The sequence below is a fragment of the Puma concolor genome, chromosome D1 (assembly GCF_028749965.1).
Source record: "Puma concolor isolate L17-30 chromosome D1, mPumCon1.1.hap2, whole genome shotgun sequence".
In the NCBI taxonomy this organism is placed as follows: Eukaryota; Metazoa; Chordata; class Mammalia; order Carnivora; family Felidae; genus Puma; species Puma concolor.
In genome coordinates this window covers 15,605,163-15,623,302 of record NC_141676.1, presented here as the reverse complement: position 1 = coordinate 15,623,302, position 18,140 = coordinate 15,605,163, and the positions used below count along the sequence as shown (strand labels likewise).

The following is an 18,140-nucleotide window of genomic DNA, read 5'->3' as shown; positions in this document are numbered from 1 at the left end:
CTTGGAACCCTTACTTTACCCCAAATCTCAGACTTCTCCCCAGATAAACCTCAGCAGTCCCCTCTCTCCTGTGATGGCCTGAAACCCCCCGGCTGCTTCCACCAAAGATAAGATTTCTTCTTGTAATAAAATCCCATGTCTCCATAAATGCATCTAAGAAGACCTGAAAAACACAGGCTGACTTCAGAAATTGTGTACCCAAGGAATAGGACCTAACATTGCTCTGGGAATGTTTTCCTGTGGGTTTGTTACCTGAGGAATAGGAATTCATTCCCTAGGCCAGTGCTTCTCAGACCTGAAAGTCCATCAGAATCCCCTGGAGGGTGGTTCTGCCTCCAGAGCTTCTGGTTTGGGCAGTCTGGGCTGGGATCCCCAGAACTGCATTTTGGAGAGTTCTCGGTGCGGCTGCTTCTGCTGCTCTGGAGTGCGCACTTGGAGCAGATCTGCCCTGGGTGGTTGTGGGAACCCATTGAAGCCCCATTAAAAAAATTTTTTTTAAGTTTATTTACTTTGAGAGAGAGTGTGTGTGAGCAGGGGAAGGGCAGAGAGAGAGAATCCCAAGCAGGCTCCACGCTGTCAGCACAGAGCCCAACATGGGGCTCAGTCTCATGAAGTGTGAGATCGTGACCTGAGCCAAAATCAAGAGTTGGATGCTTCCCCGACTGAGCCACCTAGGTGCCCCGAAACCTCTTTTAATGTTCTTTATTTAACTTGAATGTTTATCCTGCCCCAAGTATGTGTAAGGTGCTCTGCTAGGGGCTGGGGCTGGGGGAGGGAAAGATCACAAAACACGGTAAGAACTGGTTCCCACCTTCACGGGGCTTGCGATATAGAAGCTTGGGTTCCACCACCTCCTTGCATCCGGAGAATAGGCTGTTGTGCAAACAAAAGAACTTTGTTTGTGAATGCAGATAAACTTTATGGTGTTGTGGAGCTCAGGCCTGGTACATGGAACATTCTGTTAAATATCTGTTAGACAAATGAACATGACATAGTTAAATTAATGGAGAACATGAAGAGAATGAACCTAGGTGTGCCCTTGTGTATTGAAAGTCAGGAGGGAAGTAGATTTACTGACTCTGGATGACAAGGGAAGGGAGGTAGTGAGCTTTCTGCACTAGATACTCCATTTATGTTATTTCTTTCCTATAACAACCCTCCTGTATAATTATTGTATCGATGGGGAAACTGAGGCTCAGAGAGTTTAAGAACTTGCCTACAGGGTGGCAACAGAAACCCAGCTGGGAAGAGGCTGAGCTGAGCATCAGGTCTATGTCATTGAGTGTCCAAGACGTGTGTTCTTTCTGGGAGCAGTGATCTAGAAACTGGGATCTTCTTGAAAATACAGGTCCCCAACCAGAGTCTGCAGCTCTGGAGGTGGGGCCTGGGCATCTGTTTTTAAAGCAAAACAGACCTCCCAGGTGAGTTAGATTATAGAAGCCACCTGTAGAAGTTAGAGAGAGTGGGAGACTGGTGTGTGTGTGTGTGTGTGTGTGTGTGTGTGTGTGTGTGTGTGTGTGTGTAATCATTTACCAAATCTGGGGATTTGGATATTCGTGGAGAACCGATGTTTCCTGATTTTTATTTCTTTTTTTTTTTTTAACATTTATTTATTTTTGAGACAGAGAGAGACAGAGCATGAATGGGGGAGGGTCAGAGAGAGGGAGACACAGAATCTGAAACAGGCTCCAGGCTCTGAGCTGTCAGCACAGAGCCCGATGCGGGGCTCGAACTCACGGACCGAGAGATCATGACCTGAGCCGAAGTCGGCTACTTAACCAACTGAGCCACCCAGGCGCCCCTCCTGGTTTTTATTTCTGTTCACATCTGCCCACCAACTTATGAAAATCAAAGGCCCAGAGTGATTTGATTTGATTCTCTTTATTGGTGTCTGTATTTGTATTATAATTAGCGTGGATCTAAAAGTATTGGGCGAAGTCCTCGTTTCTTCTAGCTGCAAGGGGTTATGGGTCAGTCTGAATTTAGTCCAGTGAATAGTTATGGACTGGCTGCTCTAGGGGCCAAGTGGAACTGGCTGACACTATGTCCCCAGAGAAGGGACAATGTCTGTTCTGCTCTAAGTCCATTTTCATGCAGAAATTGGGGCTCAGTGTTGGCTGGATCTTCTGATTTCTCAAGAGAAGCCAGAAGTCTGCATTTTTATGACAAACCTCCCAATTTTAAAAGAGTTGGCAATAATTGTAAATGAAAAAACAGTTTTGGGAGTCAAACAGAACTCCCGCCTCTGATGCCAGTTTTCAATATCTGGCCTCCCTTTTGAGGCTTTAGTGATGACAGACGATGTGACCCAATTTTTTTTTTTAAATGCAATTTTATTCTAGACCAAATGTGAGGAATACTGGCCCTCCAAGCAAGCTCAGGACTATGGGGACATAACTGTGGCAATGACCTCAGAAATTGTTCTTCCACAATGGACCATCAGAGACTTCACAGTGAAAAATGTAAGTAAGAGGCTGAGATGGATAGGTCTCAGAAAAGATGACTATATATTAGTTTTGGGGTGATACTTTTTAGGTTGATGTTAACCAATGTGTTTTTTTTATGCATCAGAAAAATACTTTTGCTCTCTTTTTACGGAATAAAACTATCTACATACACTGTAAGGCAACTCTTTAGCTTTACTGTATTAAGAGAAATTTCATAAGTTATTTTTTTCTTCTCATTGAAGTATAGATGACATATAATATTATATTAGTTTCAGGGGTACAGCACAGTGACCCAACAATTATACATGTTACACAGCGCTCACTGTAATAAGTGTAGTCACCATCTGTCACCATATAGCATTTATATTCCCTACACTGTACTTTTCATCCCTGTGACTTATTTATTTTATAACTGGAAGTTTGTACCTTTTAGTCCCCTTCACCTATTTCACCCATCCCCTGACCTACTTTCCCTATGGCAACCACCAGTTTGTTCTATTTGTCAGTCTGTTTCTTTTTCTCCTCCCTCCCTCCCTTCATCCCTCCCTTCCTTCCTTCCTTCCTTCCTTCCTTCCTTCCTTCCTTCTTCCCTTCATTCCTCCCTTCCTTTCTCCCTTCCTCCCTCCCTTCCTTCCTTCCTCCCTCTCCTTCCTTCCTCCCTCCCTCCCTCCCTTCATTCCTCCCTCCCTCCCTTCCTTCCTTCCTTCCTTCCTTCCTTCCTTCCTTCCTTCCTTTCTTCCTTCCTTCCTTCCTCTCCTTCCTCCCTCCCCTCCTCCCTTCCTTCCTTCCTCCCTCTCCTTCCTTCCTCCCTCCCTCCCTCCCTCCCTTCATTCCTTCCTCCCTCCCTTCCTTCCTCCCTCCCTTCCTTCCTTCCTTCCTTCCTTCCTTCCTTCCTTCTTCCCTTCATTCCTCCCTTCCTTCCTTCCTCCCTCCCTCCCTTCATTCCTCCCTTCCTTCCTTCCTTCCTTCCTTCCTTCCTTCCTTCCTCCCTCTCCTTCCTTCCTTCCTCCCTCCCTCCCTCCCTTCATTCCTCCCTCCCTCCCTCCCTTCCTTCCTCCCTCCCTTCCTTCCTTCCTTCCTTCCTTCCTTCCTTCTTCCCTTCATTCCTCCCTCCCTCCCTTCCTCCCTCCCTCCCTTCCTCCCTCCCTCCCTTCATTCCTCCCTTCCTTCCTTCCTTCCTTCCTTCCTTCCTTCCTTCCTTCTTCCCTTCATTCCTCCCTTCCTTCCTTCCTTCCTCCCTCCCTCCCTTCATTCCTCCCTCCCTTCCTTCCTCCCTTCCTTCCTTCCTTCCTTCCTTTCCTCCCTTCCCTTCCCCCTTCCCCCTTCCTTCCTTCCTTCCTTCCTTCCTTCCTCCCTCCCTCCCTCCCTTCCTTCCTTCCTTCCTTCCTTTCCTCCCTTCCCTTCCCCCTTCCCCCTTCCTTCCTTCCTTCCTTCCTTCCTTCCTTCCTTCCTTCCTCCCTTCCTTCCTTCCTTCCTCCCTCTCCTTCCTTCCTTCCTTCCCCCTTCCCTTTTCCCTTCCCCCTTCCCCCTTCTTCCTTCCTTCCTTCCTTCCTCCCTCCCTCCCTCCCTCCCTCCCTCCCTTCCCCCTTCCTTCCTTCCTTCCTTCCTTCCTTCCTTCCTTCCTTCCTCCCTCCCTCCCTCCCTCCCTCTCCTTCCTTCCTTCCCCCTTCCCTTTTCCCTTCCCCCTTCCTCCTCCCTTCCCCCCTCTCCTTCCTCCCTTCCTTCCTCCCTTCCTTCCTTCCTTTCCTCCTTTCCTTCCTTCTCCCTTCCCTTTTCCCTTCCCCCTTCCTTCCCCCCCCCCCCCCCATAAATTATTCCTAAACGAAATGGATCGTAAGAGAATGGATCAGCAGCAGTAACTGTTCCTTCTATCTTCAGGTGACTTGCTCATAGAGTTTTTGCTACAAATCAAGGCCCTTTTGGATTATTTACTTGCAGATGTGTTACCAGGAATGGCAGTGTGCCTTGGGAGCAGTTTATGAGAGCAGTTACATTAATTGGATTTCAGGGCGTATGCACATGGCCTTAACCCCCAAAGGTTATTTGAAAAATCCAATTACATTGTGTCAGCAGATTATGTGTCCTTTTTTTCTTTCTTTTAAAGTTTATATATTTATATTGAGAGAGAGAGTGAGTGAGCATCAGTGGGGGAAGGGCAGAGAGAGAGAGGGAGAGAGAGAATCCCCAGCAGGCTCCATCTACGCTGTCAGCACAGAGCCCGATGCGAGGCTCGAATTCATGAACCGTGAGATCATGACCTGAGGGGAAATCAAGAATCAGACGCTTAACCCACTGAGTCACCCAGTGGGGCACCCAGGTGCCCCTGCCTTTTTTCTTAAGGGTGGTTAGGGACAATGAAGCAACATTGATATCTTTTGGTGGGCGTGTAAATTGGTATAACCCTTCTGCAGTTTATATCGGAAGCATAAAAATGACCACTCTCCTTTGATCTGGTGGTTCCAAGTTTGAGACTCTGTCTTAAAGAAATAATCCGAAATATAGGACAAGGCTTATTATTCACAAAGAGGAGTCTCAGCACTATTTATAACAGAGGAAAATTTAGAACCCGTGCAAATTTCTAGCTTTTGGAGGATGGATAACTAAACTATAGGTTATCGTGCAGTGTATCATTATTTAGCTATTAGAAATGATGGCTGTGTAGACTGCATAATTACCATGAGGAGATGTGAGAATGCAATTAAGTGAAACATACCAGCAGACAAAATTTTATGCATATTGTGAATAGTGCACAAAAGAAAAGCCTGGGAGTAGATTCAGTGGTGTTGACTTTTATGGGGGTGCTGGTAGGTTAGGTTGAAGATTCCATAAGTCACGGATACAGAAGTATTAATTTTTTTTTATTTTTTTTATTTATTTTTTTTTTTTTATTTTTTTTTTTTTCCAACGTTTATTTATTTTTGGGACAGAGAGAGACAGAGCATGAACGGGGGAGGGGCAGAGAGAGAGGGAGACACAGAATCGGAAACAGGCTCCAGGCTCTGAGCCGTCAGCCCAGAGCCTGACGCGGGGCTCGAACTCACGGACCGCGAGATCGTGACCTGGCTGAAGTCGGACGCTTAACCGACTGCGCCACCCAGGCGCCCCCAGAAGTATTAATTCTTTACTGATTGGCTGTGCCTCAGATGTCCTGGTTTCAGTTAACATTTCAATTCCTCCTCTGGAAGTGCTGTCCAAGCTGTTATCACACGCTGATAATAGTAGTTGAGAAGCCCTTAAAATATACTTATTTCTATAGATTTCGTCCATTTAAAACAGATTGGATTATCCTTTGTTGCTTTCAGTGCTAGGGGTTCACCCTTGTGGAGGGAAATCACGGGTGGAATTGTCCACATTATTTAAAGAAAATTACCGTGACTGTTACCATTTTTTTCTTTTTTATTTATTTAAAAAAAAATTTTTTTTTCAACGTTTATTTATTTTTTTTGGGACAGAGAGAGACAGAGCATGAACGGGGGAGGGGCAGAGAGAGAGGGAGACACAGAATCGGAAACAGGCTCCAGGCTCTGAGCCATCAGCCCAGAGCCCGACGCAGGGCTCGAACCCACGGACCGCGAGATCGTGACCTGGCTGAAGTCGGACGCTTAACCGACTGCGCCACCCAGGCGCCCCTGTTACCATTTTTGTTAACTAAACTCCAGACTTCATTTGGGTTTCACATTTTTCTGCTAAAGCCCTTTCCTGTTCCTGTTTCCGCTAAAGCCCGATCCTGTGGATCGAATCCAGGATACCACATAGCATTTAGTAAAATAGTAATTTTTGATTACACAAAATGCATGAATCCATTCCTTTTTTTAAAAAAATGTTTATTTTTGAGAGAGAGAGAGAGAGAGACAGAGTTCAAGCAAGGGAGGAGCAGAGAGAGGGAGACACAGAATCCAAAGCAGACTCCAGACTCCGAGCTGTCAGCATAAGAGCCTGACGTGGGGCCCAAACCCATGAACTGTGGGATCATTACCTGAGCCGAAGTTGGACGCTTAGCCAACTGAGCCACCCAGGCGCCCCAGATCTATTTTCTTTTTTAAAAGCGGGAAGACGGGGCGCCTGGGTGGCGCAGTCGGTTAAGCGTCCGACTTCAGCCAGGTCACGATCTCGCGGTCCGTGAGTTCGAGCCCCGCGTCGGGCTCTGGGCTGATGGCTCGGAGCCTGGAGCCTGTTTCCGATTCTGTGTCTCCCTCTCTCTCCGCCCCTCCCCCGTTCATGCTCTGTCTCTCTCTGTCCCAAAAATAAATAAACGTTGAAAAAAAAAATTTAAAAAAATAAAAGCGGGAAGGCAACAGATAGAACTAAAAGTTTCCTTTGACTGCCACCCCTAACCTGAGCCCCCTTGCCCCTCTACAGAGATAAATACTGAAAGGTCTGAACTCCCCCCACCCCTCCCTCTCCTTATCCCACATAACTGCTTTCCTTCTTTGGATCAATACTTTCGGTTAAATTTGTGAACGTCACCTTTGTGTGTATGAGACTTCCTAGTACCCTGTCCCTCACTCTGCCCCTTTCTCTACTCTTTTCCATGTTTTGAACAATGTGAATACACTGCTTTTATAACATATATACAAAAAAAAAAAAAAAAGCTTCAAAAGGTAGCTGTCATAAAGGACATGGAAATGCCTGCAGTCCAGATGTAGGTATGTGGGTGAGGTCAGTGCCGGGGGTGGACGTAGTGAGAACACTTGAATCCAGGGCAGGAATGGCCCAGCCTGGGTGGAGTTCTGATGACAAAAGGTACATGCTTCAATCTGCGGTAGGAAACTAGTCTGTGTCGTAACTAACTGTTCTAACGAGATCCACTTCCTGTTGTCTGATGTTGAAATAGATGCTTTTTTCTTTTTCTTTTTCTTTCTTTCTTTTTTTTTTTCTTTGAGGGGGGATGGTCTTTTCTCAAACTCTTGCAATTCTAAATACTTCCTTGGTGCTCGCCAGTTGCCTGTCGCTTCGTGAGACTCTCCGGAAGGCTCACGGATTGTGAGGCAGCTCTCGCCCCAAAGGTTCTGATTATCAGAGTTGCATCAGTATAGTTCATTTTTGGTGTTTTGGTTGATGACCTTCCCATGTGGGCTCAGGGACGAGCTTCATGAAGCTCTAAGAAGGTGTAGTTATAGGACTGTGAGACTGTGAGTGCATTACTGGCAGGCACCTGTAGTGGGAAAGGAAGATCTGAACTCAGGATCAGAGGATGATGCACTTGTACCGCATCTAGGCTGAGTGGGGGGAGTTGATTCACTTTTCAGAATCGTTAAAGGGGATGATAAACCCTCCCTCTTGGGCACATTGTGGGGATTTGGTGAGCAAGCACTTTCTCAGTTGCTGTACCAATGTAACGTTGCAGTTGTTAGTTGTAACCACTCCTCTGTAGCTACCCGTCAGCTATCCCATGCGGCTCAGCCTTCGGGTGCTGCTCCATTTCACGTGCCCTTTTCTCTTTCCTGGGTTCTTAGCTCCAGACAAGTGAGAGTCACCCTCTGCGACAGTTTCATTTCACCTCCTGGCCGGACCACGGCGTTCCCGACACCACCGACCTGCTCATCAATTTTCGGTACCTTGTCCGTGACTACATGAAGCAGAGTCCTCCTGAGTCTCCCATTCTGGTGCATTGCAGGTATGCAGATGGCGCTCCATGTAGGACCGATTTCAAACGCCATTATAAATGCGGACACTTTAGAAAAGCAAGGCGTGAGAGGGAATGCAACAGGCATTTGGAAATTTAAGAAAGGTTTGGATAAGGGACCATGGACTTATTCCCTAAGCCCTGAGGCTTTTAGAACAGGGGTTGGCAAACTATAACCATGGGCCAGACCTGGTAGATTACCTGTGTTTTTTTTAAGACTATAATATATTCTAATTTATATCTTACTTACAACATTTTATTAAGTTTATTTATTTATTTTGAGAGAGAGAGAGAGAGAGAGAGAGAGAGAGAACAAGTTGGGGAGGGGCAGAGAGAGGGAGAGACAGAATTCCAAGCAGGTTCTGCACTGTCAGCCTAGAGCCTGACACGGGGCTCGAACTCACATACCGTGAGATCATGACCTGAGCCGAGATCAAGAGTCAGATGCTGAACCAACAGAGCCACCCAAGTGCCCCTATGACATTTTCTTATAAAATATTTCAACCTAGGGGGGTCTGGGTGGCTCAGTCGGTTGAGCATCTGACTTCAGCTCAGATCATGATCTCACGGTTCGTGGGTTCAAGCCCCTCATCGGGCTCTGTGCTGACAGCTCAGAGCCTGGAGCCTGTTTCAGATTCTGTGTCTCCCTCTCTCTCTGCCCCTCCCCCTCTTGCGCTCTGTCTCCCTCTGTCTCAAAAATAAATAAACATTAAAAAAAATTTAAAAAAAGATATTTCAACCTTACAAAAATATAGAGTAATAATCTAATAAACTATGGCATGAGGCCATGTTTCTTTTTGTTAATAATATGTTCCAGATATAAAGTTGCTACTTATCAGTGTCCTTACACAGTTAAACGTGGTTCTAAAGTTGATCTGAATCATTCCCTTGTATGCTTTTATATTTTATTACATATGTATGTATATCTGTGGTTTTATATAGCTTTAAGCTTTTGCCAGATTTTATGATGTAGACATCATTCTGCAACCTGCTTTCTTCATTCAGCATTTTAGTTTGTTATTTAGTGAAGTTGAAATGCATAGTTTTAGTTCATTTTATTGATTTATTTAAAACATTTTTTTTTTTGGCATACAAAACTGTACATAAATTAATGTATACAACTGCATGAGTTTGGAGGCAAGTATACACCTGTGAAACTATTACCACAATCCCTTTATGAATAAAGTTGTATTGGAACAGAGCCATGCCTGTTTGTTCACATATTGCCTCTAGTTACTTTCATGCTAAAATGGCAGAAAGAGATCATTTAGTGTGCAAAGCCAAAGATATTTACTATCTGGTCCTTTACAGAAAAAGTTTGTCCCCACTTCCTGCTCTAGCCCAATAAGACAACTAGCTAGCTTTTAGGCTAAAGCAATTAATTTAGGAAAGATGAAGAGGGGCTTTGTTGCCCTATGGGGAACAAATTGATGAAACTTGCCATCCTGGGTTATGGTTAATAACTTGAATGGGACTGAGATTCAAGCCGCTCTAGCAAGAGGTTTTATTTGTGATATTTGATGCAAAATGAACTTTAGGGTTTGGGTCCCAGTCCCAAACTAGTGTAATCCAATTTGCTGAGGTTTTAGCTGAGCAAATGTTTCATGATCCTGGGCATTGATAGTGGAGGGGAGCAAGATACACGCACAAATGCACATTTGAGCATTTTAGGTTAGAGGTAACCTATGGTGATGTGTTCATGTCTTTTTTTCTTCAGTGCTGGGGTTGGAAGGACAGGCACGTTCATTGCCATCGATCGTCTTATCTACCAGATAGAGAACGAGAACACTGTGGATGTGTATGGGATTGTGTATGACCTTAGAATGCACAGGCCTTTAATGGTGCAAACAGAGGTGAGGCCGAGCTCTGTGTCTGGCAGTCCGCTTTTTCAATCCTGTTTTCAAAAGGTTGCATCATGTCACATACTTGTGTTGAAACACTTCACCCTTCTAGGTCTTTCTGGTTCTGGGCTGTGAGGTAACACTGGATTTCTTTTAGATCCTTAACTGCGATTGAATTATCCGATATGGTGATACGGTGGTAGTGATACCAGCAATGGAACAGTACACACCAAGATCATACCTGGATTCCTTTCCTTGCGGCCACTAACTCATCAAATAATCTTAGCAGTTCTCTGAACTTTGGCTTCCGGGTTGTAAACTCTTAAAACTGGTATCTTCATGCTTTGTTTCTGAGAAGGTCTGACCATCCTTAAAACAAGCTGATGAAACGGACTTCTCAAATGTTAGCAATGTGAATGAAATAGGCGTAATGTTCATATAGCAGTGTATCCTCACCTAGCCCTGTGAATGTAAAAGAACATCAATTATCATAGTCCCCGGGGGACGGCTGGCCAGCTGAGAAACTTCATGCTTAGTATCTACAATGTCAGTTGGGTAAGACCCATTGGATTCGGCTTTCCCTGAAATGTTCCTGACAAACATTGTTTTCAAGTCATGTTCTCAGCAAATATATTGGGAAATCGCCTTCTTCAATGCTGTAGGAAGGAATGTGTCTTGACTGGGATGAGAGCAGAATATTAATTTTGTATCAGGCTGTCGCCCTGTACCAATTTAGAACTCCATGAATATGTGCTATGTTTTTGAGTCTAGCAGGGAATGTTCTGGAGGCCTGGGTACATCGTGTGCTTTTGGGCGACCAGCATGGTTGTGGAAGAAAGTGTAGAATTCACCTCCTGTGTTGGTCAGAAGAGAATTTTTTTTTTTCCTGCTATAATTATGTAGAGTAGAACTCAGTCTTTTATCTCCTTTGAAGAAACACAGAAATCTTATACCTGCCCACAAATTCTTTTCTTGGTCCTTTTTTTTTGTAGTTTGAAGATAATGTAAACTTGTTCATATTAAGACATCTAACAAAACAGGATTATATAGAATGTATTTTTCTCTTTTACTTTTTCTTCCCTAGAGGTAGCCAGTGCTTACAGTTTGTGTATATCACTATAGGTTTCTTTATGTACATCTGTAGAAAAACACATGTACACACGCACACACACAGTACTTTTTTTTTGTTGTTATGGCTGGTGCTCTTTAAAAAAAACTGAGTACAGATGACACACACACAATGTTACATTCATTTCAGGTGTACAACAGAGTGATTCAACAAGTCTATATGTTATGTTCTGCTCATCATAAGTGTAACTACCATCTGTCACCACACAAGGTTATTACAGTACCATTGACCGTATTCCATACGCTGTGCCTTTCATCCCCGTGACTTAATTCATTCCATAACCGGAAGCCGGTTCCTCCTACTCCCCTTTTCCCATTTTGCCCATCTCCCCCCTCCCCTCCCCTCTGGTAACCACCAATTCTCTGTATTTATGGGTCTGTTTCTGCTTTTTTGTGTGTTTGTTTTGAGTTTTAGAGTCTATGCATAAGTGAAAGCGTATGGTATTTGTCTTTCTCTGTCTGACTTATTTCACTTAGCATAATACCCTTTAGGTCCATCCATGTTGTCACAAATGGCAAGATCTCATTCTTTATTATGGCTGAGTAATATTCCATTGCATATTTATACCACGTCTTTATTTATCATCTATTGATGGCTGCTTGGGTTGCTTTCCTATCTTGGCTACTGTAAAAAATACTGCAACAAACATAGGGGTTCACGTATCTTTTTCAATTAGTGTTTTGTTTTCTTTGGGTAAATACCCAGTAGTGGACTTACTGGATCACAATTGTATTTCTGTTTTTAATTTTTTGAGGAACTTTCATATTGTTTTCCTTAGTGGCTGTACCAATTTACATTCTCACCAGTAGTGCACAAGGGTCCCCTTTTCTCCACATCCTCTCCAGTCCTTGTTGTTTTTTGTCTTTTTGATACTAGCCCTTCTGATAGGTGTGAGGTAATATCTCACGGTGGTTTTGACTTGCATTTCCCTGATGATGAGTGATGTTGAGCATCTTTTCATGTGTCTGTGGACCATCTATATGTCTTCTTTGGAGAAGTGTCTATTAAATTCCTCTGCCCGTTTTCTAATCAGATTGTTTTTTGGCTGTCGAGTTGTGTAGGTGTTTTTTATATATCTTGGATATTGACACATGGAATATTTTTTTTCATTGGATTTTATGTTATATCTAATTCTGCCCTGTGATTTTTTTTTTTTTTCTCTTATAGCACCCTGGATATCTTTCAGCATATACCTTTTTCCTCTTCCTTTTTTTTTTTTTTTTTAAATTTTTTTTTTTTTCCAACGTTTATTTATTTTTAGGACAGAGAGAGACAGAGCATGAACGGGGGAGGGGCAGAGAGAGAGGGAGACACAGAATCAGAAACAGGCTCCAGGCTCTGAGCCATCAGCCCAGGGCCTGACGCGGGGCTCGAACTCCAGGACCGCGAGATCATGACCTGGCTGAAGTCTGACGCTTAACCGACTGCGCCACCCAGGCGCCCCTCCTCTTCCTTTTTTTAATGGCTACCTGCATATTCTGACGAGCTTGCCTGAGGGTGGTCCCCACCCAACTCTACCCAGATTATCCCCCTTAACCTGTCCCCTCTGTTGAGAATCACAATTGACTCCTTACACCGCCCATGCTCACTAACCAAGAAAATCTTGTTGGCTTTGTTCATTGTGGGGCCGATGGGTTTGGGGGGGTGGTGGTAATCTGAAAGTAACCTTGGGTGCTAATCTCTGGGACCTCTGCTCATTTGCTTTCTCTTTTTACTTTTCTAACAGGACCAGTATGTTTTCCTCAACCAGTGTGTTTTGGATATCATCAGATCCCAGAAGGACTCAAAAGTAGATCTCATCTACCAGAACACAACTGCAATGACAATCTATGAAAACCTTGCACCAGTGACTGCGTTTGGAAAGACAAATGGTTACATCGCCTAGTTCCAAAGTAAAACCTTTCTGGAGTGAACCGGACCGTCACACCCACAGCGAAGGAAAATGCCCCGATGTCGACATGTTTTTATATGTCTAATATCTTATTCTTTGTTCTGTTTTGTTAGAACTAATTTGAGGGTGTGAAGCTGCACATGTAGAACATGACAAATGAGAAGTTGGGGCTGTCAGGGGCTGTGGATGGGTGTTGAGTTAATCAACTACATTCCTGAATACCAATGGGATGAGTTCACTTTTTTTTTTTTTTTCCTTGAGAATTATGGAACACCAGGAAAAGTGAGCTATGACTTTTTTTTTCTTTTTCAAAACAGATTCTTTTTAAAAAAGACTATTTTATATGATTCACATGCTAAAGCCAGGATTGTGTTGGGTTGAATATATTTTAAGTATCAGAGATCTATTTTTACCTACTGTATCTTGGAATCTAGCTGATGGAAAATACGTGATTGTGGATGATTATCATGTCGGGAGGGGTACGTGGTACCTCTTCTGCCTGGGTTTTCTATTTGAACATGTGCCTTTTCTGAATTATGCTTCCACAGGCAAAACTCAGTAGATATCTCTATTTTTGTATCGAATCTCATAATTGGAATATAAGGAATATTTAAACAGTAGTTTAGTATCTGAGGTTCAGCCTTCTCGGTAACATTCCTGTTCTCATTTGACTAGAGGAGGCCTCCCCGTCCCCCATGTTTCGTGCTCTATTCTTTTTTTCCCCTTTCTCTCCCGGTTTTCCCCAAAGACATTTCTGTTGGCCACATTTTCAGCCCATTGGTTGAGTGAGAGTGGAAACCAAGTATCACCTTGAGAATTTCTGGGGGTGGGGGAAAGCAGAGGAACCCTACAGTGATATAATCTCCTTCTTTTGTCCCTGTTTCATCCTTTTTTCTCATTTCTGTATTTGGTAAGAAGGATTATTTAAAGGTGCAATATGTGACTTAGTGATTCATGATGCTCTAGGTTTTTAGTAACGTTTTACTCAGGTTGGCATTTTATGTGCGTCTGTGTGTCCGTGTCTGTGTGTATGTGTGTGTGTGTTTAAAAGCGTGGCAATCTGTGAACACTTCAGTGTGAAAACAGTGTCTGATTAATCCCTCCTCCCTCAAAGTCCACTGGCTTTAGTCTATCTGCAGTGACACATATCGGTATCTACTGTATATATATATACTAAACTCTTAAAACAGTCATTCCTTTGAATTGAGGTGTACAGAGTTTGAATTTGTATCAAAGATGTAATTATTTTTAAAACCTCTTTTCACTATACTGCTGCTGTAATTACTTTTGATTTTTTTAATGTAGATTAATTTTTTTTTTTTTTTTGCTTCAGGTGTGTATCCAAGAATTTCAGAATTTATGAGGATTTATTTTATTGGTACATAATCTGTAAACTTCTCAAGGCATTAACATGAAAGGGTTTGTTTCTTTTTATTTTATATTGTGGCTCAGGTTATATTTTGAAGAGGTTTTGAATTTATCCTCCTATAGGCAATGAAGTAGAGAAGGTCTTATGAAGGAATTACCAAGTCCCTGGATTCCTGTGGCCGTTTTCCACAGTAATAAATCCTGCTGTAAATTCAGGACAACTGTGTCCTAGTGAAAATGGGAGTGGGGTCTTCTCCGGGTGCCTTGGTCACTCTTGACCTGGGGGAGCCCGTCTCCCGACGCTGCCGTGTTCCTCAACTTGCTAGCACCTTGAGAACTGACTGGACGTGCTAGTGGGTTATGGAGGGTGAACCACAACGTACTGAAAGCCCTTGATTCGGTTCAGAGGCTTAGCGCTTGTACGTCTTTTGTCCCCCTTTTCCCTTTGAGGTACTAAAAGGATTAAAAGGAGAGGAGGTGGTCGTGTCAGTGTCTGGGGAGGACTTACTTCCCACACAGAAATTGCACTTTTCGCCGAATCCTTTGCTCTCTCTTGTGGCAAGCAGTTCATTCAGCATCAGGCCCTGCGAGGAATGGGCCTGGTTGGGCCATCTTGACTCCCCTTCAGAGGGGCCTTCGGCTCTTTAGGCCTGCATCAGGGAAGCCACGCCGTCCCGGGCTGTTGAGTGAAGCTGGCTTTGGGCAGATTGCTTCCAAACCTTCACACTGGTCTGCCCCTCCATGAGTGCAGCTCTCAGAGTTCCATGATGGCATTTGGAGGTCCCTGCCCGGGGCCGCAGTTCTGTGGGTCATGCCCCTCTCCACTTTACTTGTCAGGAAGCCACTGGAATGGGGGTGTAGAAGTCACTTCTGACAAAGATGCTCTGCCCGGCCCTGCCTACATTCCCTGCCACAGAGAAATCGGAGGGAAGGACTTGGCTCCAAAAATTCCTTTAGAAGGCTAAAGCAACAATAATTATAAACATACTGTGTAAAATCACCCAAAACCCCAGAAACTCTCTTTCCTTCCGCCTGGTATGGGTTTGGGAAATGGGCAGGAGCCCCAGCTAAGCCACTCTCAGATGTCATTCCCAGTCCTGGGCGGAAGGCTCGTGGTAGAGAGGTCTGGATTCCACATGGCAGGTCATGTGAAGGTCACGATGCTTCTCTGCATCCTGAAGAGGGCTGGGTTTGGGGACCGGTGGGGGTGGTGAGGGTATTTATAGCACAGTGATTGAAAAGGGAAGATAATTGTGTAAATATAAAGGACACACGGGCTGGGGATTGGCCATAGAAAAGAGAAGGTGCTTTCAAGCTCCTGCCCCAAAGCCTCCCAGGAACGATGAACTAAAATCTGAGGAGTCCAGTGGAATCGCGGAGATGGTGTGATCACCCCTGCTTTCCTATTTGCCGGTTGCACACAGAAAAATGGCCAGGGTGGGATTAGTTATCAGTGAAAGGCCTGAAGGTTGGTGGTCAGTTGGTCTGGGGGATTTGGGGCATCGGTACCTTCTCCCAAGAGTGAGGACGTTTGCCTCCAAAGGTAAACCTAGTGACGTTTGGCACCGGTGGGAAATGACATTTGGGAGTCTGTTCCCTGTGGGCACCTAGTGACCTCCGGTGGACTTTGGCAGATTTGACTGCACTGGAGTTGGGCTTCGTGGAGCTGAGGCTCGTTGGGGGTGGGGGCCACCTTTGCATCTGATTCATGTTTGCTTTTCATCAGAGATGAAAAAGGCTGGTTTTCTTTTGCAGTGCTGGGTTGCACTTACTGTGCTAAACAAGGCTTGGTGACTATGTTGGTTTGCCTCAAAAGTCCAAGTTCTGCGTTTTCAGACTGTATAGCAGCCAAGTGTTCGACATACTGTAGCATTTTTCCCTCGGGGGCACGTATGAACAGGATGTGTTGATATGGACTCTAAAACTGTAATTTTCTTGTAACTATTTTGGAATGATGCATATTTCTAATGTTTGTTATACTTGTACAGAGTATTGCTGTTGGTTGCTTTTTTTTTTTTTAAGGAAAAAATGGCCTGAAAAAAAATTTTTTTAAAAGACTCACAAATACCAAATATAAAAAGTGTCAACACACGGTGCCTTTTGTTTCTTTTTTGTCCCACTTTTTACTTTAGGTCCCCACCATTTCGTTTCCTGAGCAGTGTACGGGCCTGTGTTTAATTGGGGCGTTCTTAACAAAAACATGTGTCCCTTTTGGATTTTGTATACTGTGTTAGTTTGCTGGGGCCACAACAAAGTGCCACAGGCCAGGAAGCTTAAACAACAGGAATTTAATCTCTCTCAGTTCCGGAGGCCAGAAGTCCAAGATCAAGGCTCTGGCAGGTTGGTTTCCTCGGAAGCTTCTCTCTTTGATGCAGATGGCCGCCATCTTCCCTGTGTCTTCACTTGGTCTTCCCTCTGTGTCTGTCTGTGACCTGATCTCCCCTATTTATCAGGAAACCAGTCATAAAGGATTAAGGCCCACCCTAACGACTTAAATTTTACCATCATCACCTCTTTAAAGACAGTACCTCCAAATACATTCTGAGGTACTGGGGTTAGGACTTTAAGCTATGAATTTGGGGAGACATAATCCAGCCCAAAACACACATCCAGGGAGACTAAGTGAAGAGGAGACTTGGAAGAAGTGAGTGTGCATCTGAGATGTGGCTGCGTGTGCTTTCACAGGGTCAGACACATGGGTCTACAGATGGACAGACACTCCATTTGTGCCATTTGGTCTCAGCACACATACCTTAGGCAAGTCCCCAGGATTTTCAGAGGTTTTCTTTCTTTTTTTTTTTTCTTCAGTGATGGATTTGGGGAATCCCAGAATTTCTGGGACACTGTGGCAATCTGGACAGTTTTTGAGCGCCAACTATGCACCAGCCACTATCCCTTAGTGCCTGTGATGCACCAGCCACTCGGCCTCTGTGGCTGGTAAAGCAAAATACCGGGTTCAACCACAAACAAAAAGGACAAAAACCTTTGCCCTCATGGAACACAAACAGAGGGAGAAACAGATCCCCCTCTTTTATGTGAATTATTTTATGTAAATAAAAGCTTTAGTATGTTGGGTCATGCAGGTGTAAGGAAAACCAGCATTTCACCCTCGGAGGCATGAACTCGTGGCTGTCACACGGCAGGCGGTGCACACCCCCATGCCAACGAGAGAAAGCTTTCCGTTGCGTGCTTGGCGCGCATGCCTGCTTGCGGGGAGACTAGAGGCCGTTCCCAGAGCCGCGGTGCACACGCCGCAGGCCGGCCAGGGAACGAAGATGAATACAGCAGAGGTCCTCGCGTAAGAAGCCGCCCCAGGTGCCTCAAACCCAAAAGGAACGCACGAGGTACCAGGGGAGGTTTAAAGGCACAGGTAACCGGATTCCGGAATTACGGGTGGTGGTTTTTGAGCCGAGTCTTAAGCGGACTGTTCGCAGGAGGAGAAGGGGGGGGCAGTTGGGGGCGTGAAAGCCCAGGTCTTGCGCCCGCGGGGACCCTGCGCGTGTTGGGGAGGCCGGAGCGGGAGCATCGGAGGGTGGGCGCGCGGGAGGCGGACGCGCCTGGAAGGGAAGAAGCTCCGGGACTGTGTGTGGTCGCCTGAAGCAGTCTCACGCCTGACACTCTTAGGTGTGCGTGTACATGATACGTAAGTAACCGCGTGCACACACACACACACACACACACACACACACACACACACACACACACACTTTACCTTCACTATTTTCTCTGGATGGAAGCTGCATGGTGGTCACGTGGTGTCACACGGGCTGGAAGGAAGGGCACCTACCAGACGCTGGGCTGGTGGAGGGGAATGGAGCCCTGTTAATGGGAGCCAGGG

General features: G+C 45.0%; 1 protein-coding gene across 1 annotated transcript in view; it reads left to right on the top strand.

Moving 5' to 3' along the window:
• The window catches only part of PTPRJ (protein tyrosine phosphatase receptor type J), a 173,341-nt gene extending 156,947 nt beyond the window's left edge, over positions 1-16,394 (top strand). Inside the window, exons 21-24 of the mRNA XM_086677409.1 lie at positions 2,343-2,462; positions 7,904-8,064; positions 9,791-9,926; positions 12,770-16,394. Coding sequence (XP_086533535.1) covers positions 2,343-2,462; positions 7,904-8,064; positions 9,791-9,926; positions 12,770-12,928 — 576 coding nt within the window. The 3' untranslated portion in view covers positions 12,929-16,394. The remainder of the gene's footprint in view (positions 1-2,342; positions 2,463-7,903; positions 8,065-9,790; positions 9,927-12,769) is intronic.
• The last annotated feature ends 1,746 nt before the right edge of the window (positions 16,395-18,140 follow it).